The sequence below is a fragment of the Festucalex cinctus genome, chromosome 1 (assembly GCF_051991245.1).
Source record: "Festucalex cinctus isolate MCC-2025b chromosome 1, RoL_Fcin_1.0, whole genome shotgun sequence".
NCBI classification, from domain to species: domain Eukaryota; kingdom Metazoa; phylum Chordata; class Actinopteri; order Syngnathiformes; family Syngnathidae; genus Festucalex; species Festucalex cinctus.
Genome location: NC_135411.1, coordinates 45,655,281 through 45,668,030, shown reverse-complemented (window position 1 = coordinate 45,668,030; position 12,750 = coordinate 45,655,281). Strand labels below are relative to the sequence as shown.

The 12,750-nt window shown below is 41.8% G+C and overlaps 1 protein-coding gene across 3 annotated transcripts in view; it reads right to left on the bottom strand.

Moving 5' to 3' along the window:
- Window positions 1–12,750, bottom strand: part of slc6a9 (solute carrier family 6 member 9) — a 114,318-nt gene that overhangs the window by 64,737 nt on the left and 36,831 nt on the right. For 2 of the 3 annotated variants that reach the window (XM_077537501.1, XM_077537516.1), the window contains exon 3: window positions 9,106–9,387. In XM_077537501.1, the coding sequence (XP_077393627.1) occupies window positions 9,106–9,135 (30 nt within the window). In that variant the 5' untranslated portion in view covers window positions 9,136–9,387. Of the gene's footprint in view, window positions 1–9,105; window positions 9,388–10,242; window positions 10,387–12,750 lie in introns of those variants that run through there. The other variant, XM_077537510.1, reaches the window with a different exon arrangement.

Sequence of the window (12,750 nt, the reverse complement as noted above, 5' to 3'; positions counted from 1 at the left end):
CAATTTGGTAACAGAAAGTAGACTGCACTCAACCTGAAGATGGGCACATCTCAATTTTTGCAATGGGGCAAGTGTTAGTTCTCTGTGTTTGTGAATTTGGTAGGCATTTTATACCTCCCTGGGCATTGCAGCGTGTCGAGCTTCAATGCCCATCAGTAGACTATTTTGGAGGTACAAAGTTTCATCCCAATGCCAGTGAAATGACTTTTTTTTTTTCCTTCTGTACAATTCCTTTAACTTCATTGATTTGTTAAAAAAAAATTAAATTAATCTTGAAAGACTAGAGAGGGACTATATGAAAAATAAAACACTTGGTCAAAACTTGAAAAATGGAAACATGGCCTAAGTTACTATTTATCACATTGCAGTGAGTGAATGTTTAGCCAAGCTTTTATAAACAAAACAAAACAAAAGTGTGACAGGAATTGAAGTTGTATTAACTGTACATATTAACCAACAGTCACTTCCTATGAACTGGATGTTCTTTCATACTTCACTGAACTGACGTTCACTGTTTACGACTCAAATGAAAACGGTGCATTAATGTGATCAATGATTGTTTAACCAAAAAGAAAGTCGCAAAATACAACGAGTGGAGTAATGAAATACCTTAAAAACATGTAGTCACTGTTTTAAAAATAAAACTAAGACACCATATAATAAATCAGAATGACACAGCAGTTTGCAGCACTGCATGACCATGACTTGTCATTTAATATCTTTTTTTTTTTTTTTTTAATTAGGGTGAAAAAACTGCATTTCCACCAAAAACTCCAACTCAAATGAGCCCAACTTGGAGCTACACTGATTACATCTTCCTCAATCTGTATATACGTCCCTTAAAACAATTAGGCTAATATCCATTCACCTCTCATTAGACCAGCATGCCTGTGATGGGACCTCTAACTGTGACAAAGGCCCTTAACTGAAGGAAGCAACCGTACGACTGATTTCCTTTCAAGAGCACCTCACATGGTGAAATGGCAAAGAGAGGAGAACAGAGCAGTAGAGAGAAGACAGAATGACACAAGTAAAGGCGGACTAGCTTTAGAGATGGCTAGAGCAGTGCGGACACCAATTTGCACGGTTGAGGTTCATAACAGGACACGCACTGATTGAAAAGAACTTAAAAAGCTCAGTTTTGCCAAAGCAGGTTGGCTTTGTTGATCACGTATGTTAAAGTATACTGGAAGCAAACTTGAAATCTGCATTTCTTGATTGGGTTTACCAAGTCCCATGTGCATCTTTGGCTTGCAGTGTAATGAATGAGCATCAATGCTCCGAGAATTTAAAAAGAAGCGAATATATTGAGAAAATGGGGGCTTTGATGTTGGGTCATGTGAATGTTACTGGATACTTGTCAACATGGCCGCCCTGGTTCCCCACGTAAAAGAAGCACCAAGGGAAAGCTGAGATGAAAAAAGTGAACAGGCAGACATTTCTAACGCTTGGTTTAACCTGAAGTTTCCATGATAATTTCTCTACCCATTCCCCGACCCCCACTGCTTTGGCTGGGAGGGCCCCAGCTGTTGGGTCTGTATAAATAGCGTGAGGCTTCGGCCTCGGACCCCCAGGGAGAGCAGGACTCATCGGAGGGAAAGCAGGGGAACAAATCAGGCTGGAAAAAGCACACAACACACACATTTTGACAAACATATGGGACCCTTGCTGGGAATGAAAGCAAGGTACATGTGACTGAAGTTGGACGCACGTGGCTGAAGTCACTGTCGCGCTTGTAATGTGACAAAGCATGGGGAGGGCAAAAAAAAATATAAAATCATATCTGTCTCTCATAGTCTTACAGGAGAATTGTTTTTTCTCCTTTGAATTATTTTTTTTATGATGTCAAAAATCCAGGATTGTAAATTAGTTAAAGAACTCTAGATCACAATATACCTGGATCAGTCTGTTCAACAGTGAATGAGAACAATTTTATATTGGGGTACTAGTAGTAAAATATGAATATAGACCTGCAAAAAATATTCCTCAACCTTTAGTCACAACTTGAGGTAGACATGCCCAATATTACTGAAGATGAGTTTAAAGTCTGGGGTGGGGAAAATATACTTAACAACTATTGTTCCAGATCAACACACCAAGGTAAAACTCTAGTGGTAAATATATTCTCCAAAATAATAAAATTCTGACGGAAAAAGAACAGAACAAATACATTTGTTGTGGACTTTAGGGCTCCGGTAGAGTCGTCTAAATTGGAATAAACCAGTACTAGGTGAATGACAAGACAAAGCAAAACTCAAAAGATTCCCTACGAAAATCTGAAATTAAACAGTGAAATCTATTTTTCCCTTGCCCCCTAGGGACAGGGCCATAGGGTGGGCCTGCAACATGGGAGCCCTTTCCCATGGGCTCACCACCCGTCAGAAGAGCCACTGGTTCAGGTGCTGCGGGAGCTGAATGGTAGCCAAAGGTAGGCACTTTGCCATTTCAATCCTGAGCTGCAGAAGATGGATCTCGGCATGGCAGAGAAAGAGCCTGAGCTAGTGTGCACAGACAAGAGGTTGCGGATAGACAGTACTGTAGGTGGGCTCACATACATGGCTTAGGATCTAGAACAAATCTTATTGAGGGGTTGTATGTTGGGGTTTACCCAAGTGAAAGAGAGGGCAGCATCCTTCCGCCTTCCGGTAACAAATGGTTCATGATTGTTGTTGATGCCTATGCACTAAACAGCAGCTCAGAGTACCAATCCATTTTTTAGTCCTTGGTGGGGGGCTAGAAAGCACCCAATTGTTCTGTTTTATGGACTTACATTCTCACATGGGAAATGACAGCGAGATATGGAATGGCAAAATTGGCATTGAAAATGGTTTGGATTTGTGGACGCCGTTTCAAGGCCATCCACCACCAACAACCCCTGGACACAAGGCTGTAATGTCACCAATACCCGAAACTAGTCCCTGGTAGCCCCCTGTTCCAGGTGTGCCACTAACTGTGTGTTTGATGTGTCCCCTACTGTGATGGGTCAAATGCAGGTGTCAAATATCACGAACATGACAAATAAAGATGGTCCTTCTTGAGTGCTACTTCTGCCCACACTGTCAAACCTGAATTTCTCCTTTGCCTGAGGTGCATTAATATTTAACAAAAATGTTGTGAATCACAATGCTTCAAAAATGTATTGTCTGGAATTGGCAGATAAGCCAGAAATGTTTCATATGCAACATGAGTCAATGAGAGAGGAAGTGGCAAAGACAAAATTAATAAATATGTGTACGTATGCGTGTGTGCGCGTGTGCAAGCAGGAGAGGGTTGTCTTGCCTTGAGAAAATCAGACACCACCATATCCCACGACTCTAGCTGCTGTCCACCTCTTATATACACACACATAGGTTACGTTTTCTAAAGGCTTTGAAATTGTTTCAATTGGACACTGTAGAAAATGATAATACTACAAGTAATTGAAGCTGAGGGAGATTTAAGAGCCTTGTTGTGTCAAAACTGTGTCAGGGCCCTGGCCATAATTGTAGAGACTTAAGTGAACAAGAGAAGAAAAGAACAATGTTCCTTTTTTTCTAGGTCACAACTTTTTGAGTAGGAACAAGCCCCAGTGACCAGAAAATGAGAGGAGGAGGAAGAAAATCATAGAACATTTTTCAGTACGACTGTCTGATCGGAATAAAAAGTTGGTCCAAAGGCAAATCAGGCCTTTTAATGTAGGTAAGAAATAGGTTCCGGTGGTGGTGGATTACTTTTATGCCCAGCAGTGGATGTGCTCTGCAGTTGTGGACCTTTGTCCATCAAATGTACGTCAGCCAGCCTGGTCATTGGCTCTGCCTTATGCTTCCGCCTGTGCTCTGAATTGCTGTTTTTATGCTGCTCATGACAATCTGTACTGGCACCTGTGCTCTGACTGCCCTGTACGATTGGCAGCGACCAGCACTGCCACCTGTGATTGGTTCTACAGTGTCATGGCCTCTATAGCCACAAATCCATTGCAGGTTTCAGAAAGGCCTGGGCCTGGCCTCTGTTGCTTCTCCATACAATAGGCCCCAATCAACTGGAGAGAGCAATTGAAGTTTGCAAGCTTCCACTGCTAAAAGATTTCACAATTGGTCCGGTCTTGGCCACTGGTTTTTCGGCAATAATTTGAAATATGAATCGAAGATAATCACAGATGACTCACACACACACACATATATATACACATATATCTTCTCCGGGTACTCCGGTCTCCTCCCACATTCCAAAGACATGCATGGCAGGTTAATTGGGCGCTCCGAATTGTCCCTAGGTGTGCTTGTGAGTGTGGATGGTTGTTCGTCTCTGTGTGCCCTGCGATTGGCTGGCAACCAGTCCAGGGTGTCCCCCGCCTACTGCCCAGAGCCAGCTGAGACAGGCTCCAGCACCCCCCGCGACCCTTGTGAGGAATAAGCGGTCAAGAAAATGGATGGATGGATGGATATATATATATATTAGAGATAGACCGATATGCTTTTTTCAGGGCCGATACCGATACCGGTAGTCAAGGAGGCTGATAACCGATATTTGAAGCCGATATTCATTTGCAGTAAAAGTTAAAATGTTGGCACCAAATTTTTGAATAATGCAAACCCTAACCGTTCTTTACAATGGATTCTCACACTGCACTTTTCAATTTACATCCTTCCATCTGCAATAAGACGTTGGTGGCGGGGGGATTTAAATGTGGGGGCCAATGTGACATTACCTTTTTATAGCATTTGGGATACTTGTAGTTTTATTATATAAATGTTATATTTTTATATTTTAAAGTAATAGGAGGAACCCTGTCATTCAAAATGTGCATCAACTGTGGCATTATTTATTACTACAGCAAAAAGTAAATAAAAAATCCATGAGAAAAACTATTCATCCCTGAACACCATACAGTTCTTGTAGACCTTATTCTTATTAGGATTATTGTTATTGTTAACATATAGACAGTATTGATAAGCTTAGGATCTTAAATCTAGAACAGCAATATCATGCTACTCCTCTCTACAAGAGAACTGTCTCCTGCAAGCCTCTGACCAGTAATTTTCAGACTGGATTTGGGTTCGAATTTCCACCCTACACTTCCCATCCCTTCTACTTGTGTCTGTGTTCTGTATGAATGCTTTTGCCCTCACAACTACCTCTTTTGCTTACGGTTGCTTGCTTTTGCTTCGCCACCTCAGCTGGTCAATCAGGTGGGTGAGATCAGCCACACAAATTATGTCTGACTCTTCAACCCCCAAATGCCCGCACAACACTTTCTCTCTTCATTCACATCTGTTTGCTTCGCCCTCGCCCCAGAGGCAGTCAACACAGTTGCTGAGCACTGCTGTTAACTAAACTGGCAACTCAATATGTCCGTTACATAATTACAAATTGGAAGGAAGAGATGACAACTGTCGAATTATACCTGATTACATATGTATTATGCTTGCTAATTATACTTCATTTTTTACTTTCATTTGTGTATTGGTATGCAAAGAAAAACATACTTATTATGTAGCTTGTGATAGACTGTATATATACTGTATTACGTTTAACATTTTAATACACCCAACTTATCTTGTGGGTTAAGCGCAAATATGTGTTAGAATGTGAAAAAGGACTTAATGTGAATATTTCATCTGTCAGTGTGCATTGTGACCCTGGAGAGGTTAAGAGTTGTGGGTTCCACTATTTCTTGTCTGTTTTTTCTTCCACTTCACAGCCGACAGCACACATTAGCCATGGTACCCTGGGGATACACCACATGTGTGTGCACACACATAAACAACACACACAGAGGGTACGCAGGATTTGTGCAATTACAGCCTCGTAAAAATCATCTGCAAAAAGAGGGCAGCCACGAGTCGTTTTGTTACAAATGTGGCCTGTGACCGAATGGCTTTGTGTTCAACTCCACCATCCCGCGTAGTGAGTCAGGCTCAGGTGTCCTGAACACATTTTCCCCAATAGACTCCCATGGAAAACGGCCCACTGCTCCTGTGTGTGACCCATGGTGCAGCATTGCTGACTTCCACAATATGGTCAAATAAAAAGGCGTGTGTGATGGCAATTAACTCTTATTTTGTAAGCACAAGATTTATTATGACATGTTTTGAACCCAGAACATCTAAACAATGTGGCCGGTGTTAAACTTGTACATCTTCCTGCCCATCATTTGACTTACTGGTTAAAATTCTGATTTTGAACTTCCAAATAACAGCCTCAATACTTTGGAAGCAATAAGTGACTGACCTGACTCACACAAACACACTACAAATTAGAGTTTTGGACTTTCACTCACACCGCTATTATACAACTTGCTTGGAAGCAAACATGCAGTGGAAGAACATTAAACGTGGTAAAAATCAATGAAGCAATTATAAATTGTTGATATAATGTACAGCAAGGGTGTCCAAACTTTTTCCTCTGAGGGCCACATACAGAAAAATAGAAAGCTGCAAGGGCCACTTTAATTTTTGTTTTGTTTTTGTTTTTTTGGTTATTTATTAACACATTCATTGCCAGACCAGAAAAAAAATGCATCATTTGACGTCTTTTTCCGTCCATGAGTTAACAAATATGCACGTTATGTAGATTACAATACAACATTGTGGGCTCTGTTTCGTACCTAGTACATGTCTGGTATGAGATGTAACGTAAATCTGCACAGGGGCAGGCTAGACTAAGTTTTGGTATTTTCATAGATCCGTGCAAGCTGGTGCAGCATGGCATATTTTAAAAATGGGGTTTTGCAGTGTTGTGGGCGTGAACACAGCGGACTTGTTTCCCTCCATTGGAAGTGGCTCCTCTCATCCCCTTTCAAGGGCATGTGCAAATAGAATTCATAGGTGACAAAAGCAAAAGTTCTTCCTTGGTATATGCAGACACAATGGTGGAATTGGTTATGTAGATTTCGGGTATTTTGTAGAGTTTTAAAGTTAAAAATGAGTGAACCAACGAAAAGTGCTTTCATGTGTACTACCCCTATATAAAAACAATATTCTTCACAAAACGGCCAAATCCTCAGTTGAACTCCACTAATATATACATACATCTACAGAGAAAAAACAAGATGCGGATATAAGTCACCAGGGAGTAAAAAAACAACAACAACAAAGCAACATGTATCCATGCTATAAAGGCTTGTGGCAGTGCACCAACTGCTCATCTGTTCAGTGGAAGTGGTGGCTTCCAGAGCAGTCAAAGACACCAATGTGGGAAGATTGACGGTGCGCGTCTCCCTTCGAAACGGGAATTAAGCTTAGGCAGAAAGAGAGGCGGCAGAATTCTACCAGCCAAGCAGGAAGCGAGTGCCTTGTGTGTTAACAAGATTTACAGTGATGGGTCCATCCACCAACCATTTGTAACAGCATAAATTAATCCAGCCAGAGTGTAAAAAAAAAAAAAAAAAAAAAAGTACTACCGAGAACAGAACTATATTACTACTCGCAAATAAGGGCAAATGTATCAAATTGTGAATTATTTAAAAATTAAGAAATACATATATATAAATAGGAAAAGGCAAGTGAGAAAAGGGGAACAGAGAGAAAAGAAGACAATGCAGTGCCAGTTGGTGACAGGAGCGCGGGCACGCACACGTGCACGCACGCACATGCACACGCACACACATTGATTGCAGCTGACTGATGAATTCAATTTTTGTACCTCTTATAAAACAAACGTGCTTGATACTGGAGGAGTATTTTAGCAGAAACGAGACCCGTATTTTACAATATCCAGTAGATAGTATGAAGTTGACATGCAAGGCAGGTGGTAGCATTAGATAAATATAAAACAGGTTTCATTTTACAGTTGGAGATTGTAAATGTTTTTTTTAGTCAAAATTAACCTGAATGCAACCGTATCACTGAAAGGACATAAAGACATTAATTAATACACAAATATAAGTCATGTCCACACACAATTCATTTGTGTGTAGGAGTGTGCGTGCGGGGGGGCGTACGTGTGTGTTTTTCACCTCAACATACAAGTTTGACGCCCCCCCCCCCTTTTTTTTTTAACACTCCAACCTCTGCTATGCTCAGAAAAATATTATTTGGATGGCGTGAAACAAAACAGTCAGGCACAATGAACTTTGATAAGACATTTACATAGGGGGATTTCAATGATTAACATATTTAACCCCCCCGGACACAAGGAACACACTTCATGTTTACCATATTTCTACCCACTGCCAGTCGACTGTTAGGCCCAAGGTGTTTATAAAGAAGGGGCCTTCTTTGTAAAAATGCATTTCTATTAAAAAAAAATATATATTAATATAATTTAATTACCTTTCATTATTTTTACTACTATTTTATAGTGTTTTGGTGAATTGTTGGTATTGAGTAAACTCAGCTCAGGCAACTCTAATCATCAGTATTTATGAACTGACCTGTTTTTTTTTTTGTCTTTTTGCTTCAAAAGTCATCATCCAAATGGTGAAAGATGCTCAAGTGAAACTTTGAAACTCACCTCGATTTCAACAAAGTTATTTGCTTTTCAGCAGTTTCTAACTATGTCAGAGATAGTGGTTCAATCATCCACTCATGCTCTCAAAAGGCTCTGAAACCAAGAACCTTATCTTCAAGTCTCCAACTACCTCCTAATATTTATAACTGAGAGAGAGAAGCAAGCAGGAGAGACGGATAACATTATCGTATGAAGTTAAAAAAAAAAAAAAAAAAGTGTTTGCATTTGAGTCTGTGAGCCGGAAATGATGGAAAGGAATAGACAACATGGCATTATGGAGAGAAGCTCGGGCTTCAGACAAGTGTGAATGTCAGAGGAGTGCTGAGGTCTGTTTTTTTTTTTTTTTTTTTTAGTTATCTTTTGATGGACTGGATGACTTAAGAGTAACCGTAAAAGAATGGAGAAGAAAATTGTGACTTGAGTGCCAGTGATGCCAAATCTATAGATTCGCCAACAGCTCAGGCCTTTCACTGACATTTCCCTCTTGAGAAGATGATTGATCAGAAGCAAGGAACAAACAACCCAAATATCCAATTTAAATGGGATGAATGAATTATTACGGTATGTGCACTTCTCAGTTAATCTAGAACTTTTCAAACTTTGAAAAAAAATACAAGCTAAGGGCATTTGTTGAGTGCTTTTGAAAGTGTGCATAAATATAATCACTGAACTTACCAGGATCCCAGCAACCTGCTTCTCTTCCATCCTTCAGGACCTTGAGGCCGAAGATCCCCACCTCGCTGATGCTCCCTCCCTCTCTCGGATGCACTTGTCTGCCCCTCGCTATCAAGTTTGGAGGTTTTTCTGAGGTGGCGGTGTATCGAGTGTCTTCGCCCTGTAGCGTCACTCTCTCGGCCGCTGTCCCTCCTCTGCCTCTTCAAGTGTTGTTTGGGAATGTAGCTGGAGTGGCGTCGCCGCTTTGTGTTAATTCTGCCCTAATCCAGAAACTTTTCTATGCTGTGAAAAGAGCATGTGACAGGCAGAGAGGGATAGGGTGAGTTGAGGCGTAAGGATTGGGGGGCAGATGGCGAAGGGGGGGTGAAAAGACTGAGGCAACACTTTCCAAACACATGACCCATGCTCACTTTTGGACTTTATGCTTACTTAAATTAAGTGACCACAAAATGAAAAAAGTTGCACACTTGACCAAATGGTGTGAAAGCTGTTCTCGAAGAAAGAATGCAGACAAAGAATTTATAAACATGTAGTATGAGATTTGCATTTTGAAGCAAAGCAGCTGCAACAACAAAGTGGCCTTTTGTGTGAAGAGATTAACTGTTGGTGGAAACGTTTGGACTAACCATTGACTGCCGCTGTATATAAAAGGAATTGGAATGGAAAGCAGCATCACTCTAACACTAAACAGCAATAAGAATCGAAGATGACAATAAGAAACATTATTTGATGTGCATCTGTGAGTTTGACAGCATCTGAGGAAGGCGGCAGTCAACGCCAAATGGTAAACCAAACCTTTTTGTCTTTAAAAAGAAAAGCAAAGACTGTATATATTAGAAGACAAGATTAAAAAACAAAACAAAAACATGATTTGATGTGTTCTATTTTCTCCCTTTCACAAGAAAAATTTAGAAAGAACCAAATGTTCTGGAAACATATTCAACTTCACTGCCACTTTATATCATTATTTGATTTGTAGGTTTTGTTATTTGTAGAGACACATTGGAAATAAATATATAAATAAATAAATATATAAATAGTGTAAAGTGATCAACGGTGTCAAAAAAATGTCGAGACAAAACCAAGTAAAAAGAAAGAAGGAAAAAGAAAGAAAGAAAAGAAAAGATGAAATCTTACCATCCAATGTTCTAATATTTGAAGAAGGAAGACAATGATTAAAAAAAAAAAACAAAAAAAAACTTCAGCATCAGCAACTGACTGGTGTGTAGTCTGACACAGAACTAGTCAAGAGTGAACTGGCTCCATATAACGGGTCGCCTCCACTAATATGTATGTACACAAAGCATGTGTGTGCAGTGATGCAAGTCTATTGGACAACCCCAGGAGGAGTGGCAGTAAGCGATTACACTAAACTTCCCCGGAAACCTGATGTGTTTGTTACCGCTGAGAGATTCTTGTTGACAAAGATTAACAGAATACTAAAAGAAAATACTATTTTGGTATCCTACTTTGTCGCAATACAACACAAAATGGTCAACCTTTGCGGATGACTTACTATGCAAATATTATGCTGTATCAGAAAACACAAATTCACACTCATCCCATCCTCTAAGGCAAACGCACTTCTCACCAACATTGCAGGATGTAAAAATACACATAAGTGATGTGCATGGGTGATTATCAGGATGAGTGCAATTAAGTACTTATTTCTTGCAAATAATTAGGGCTGCAACTTTAGCGGGGTAACACATAGAAACTGACACATTTTGGGCAGTTTTCTCTCTGCCAGTTCAAGTCTGCAATGGTCCAATTGTAAGCTATCTTTAGCAGGGGTGGGCATCATCATTGACTGGAATTGATGATTGAAGTGCCCACCTTTTGGCATGTGCTTCAGCACTTTCAGCCCAATGCTTGAAAATGCGAAGCAAAAATGCACAGACGAAGCACCGAGTGAAGCAAGATTACCTCCGTCGATCGAGGTGAACACACAATTCTCAATCCGTGTGTTTTTGTGAAACGTTGCTGCATCAACTGTGACACAGACAAGCTCTATGTTGCCTTTTACTTCTTCAGAAAGGCAATGGCTACAATATATGAGAGTGCCATCGTACAAGAAAACTATTACACCGGATGTGTGTGCGGTGCGGTGCGATGCGTCTTGACTGCATGCTCCGGACGTCTCAATTTTTTGGCCAACTCACACTGGCTCCGCACAGCTGCGGTCCGGCAGCTCCGTGGCCGACCAGTTCCCGCCGTGTCTCGCGTGATCATGTGGCATTATGCTACGTTCTCACCAAATCCGAAAAGGCGAACTGCAACGCTTCATTCGCGAGCGTTTCACCGCGTAGAGTGTTTAATGGAACGGTTGCCGCTCATTCGCGCTTTCGTGCTCACCGGAGCGGAGGAGGCGTGTCCCTTGGTGAACAAGGAAGTGGAGCACTTTAGCGAGTCAACAAAAAGTGAGCACCGCCAACTACTTTCACTTCTTTCCTGGGACTAAACAGCCGTGGAACTATTTTCTCCTTTTTTGAGGTACGTGATAGCACTTTCGCTTTTTTTAGTGGCAATCGGGCGGCCGGCATTTGAGCTAAAAATAGCTTTGGCGTTAATAATAAGCACTGCTGCTAACTCGGTACAGTTCAAAAGCAAGTAAACAAACTTACTAGCACTTTCTTGATCATCTTTCTGTCACGGCTGGCCGTGTTGTTGCGCTCGGGGTGACAATAGAGAGGACGCTGTGTGTGACGTGGCCCGTACTCGAAGCCGATTGGCTACCGCGAGGCGAAACGCGAAAAAAAGTTACATTTTTTGAACTTCGACGAATATGCGAATGTGCGGATTTTTGCTGCTGCGCACCGCGTCCCAACGCGCGAAACGCGTCCTCCGCGCCGCCCCACGCACTTTCGTTCCGTTGCGCGCGAACTCCAGACTACAATGCAAACGCGCCGCCGAATCGCCGTCCCTCGCTTTTGGTGAGGCATTAAAGACAACAACAAACACACAAAGTCCGTGCTCAACAGAGAAGCAGAAAATGAGGTGGACTTTTATTATTTTGTGGCTTTCCACCTCCAGTATAAACCTTTATTAACAACTTTTTGAAACTGCGTCGGACTTCCTGTCCCGCTCGATGTGTTTTGTGCTAACTTGCCATTTGCCGGAGGCCGACGGATGCGGTTTCCGGCAAAAATAGAAAATAGTTAGTTCTATCCGTGCGGGATGGCTGCGGCACAACACGCACACGCACCTGCTGTAATTCGCACCATTCGAATGAATGGAATCTAAAGGCCTCAGTGTAGCGAGCAGTGACGGGAGTCGGAGGCAGAGTGTTGAAGTCCGGAGCCAAAGACCGGCGGTTTATTGATATCAGCTTCTCATCGTTTAACAGCAACAACAACTCACTCTGCGCGAGGCTCACAGACCTACCAACATTTTGTTCTTTTATCCTTTCATCCTTTCATCCCAACAAACTCCCCCTTCGTCCCAATGTTCCGTGGGTGAATTATGTTCTAATCACTACACAAGCCCCCCCAGAATTCACCCACAATCAAACTCCGGATGACGGGGCGGCAAAACTGCCCGACCCCTGCGGGTTCAGGACCCAGGGAGCGAGGGCGGGAGGGACACAGCAGAAACACCAGAACAGTCCCGCGCACCAACTGGCGGGGATGCAGGAACAACTGGAAG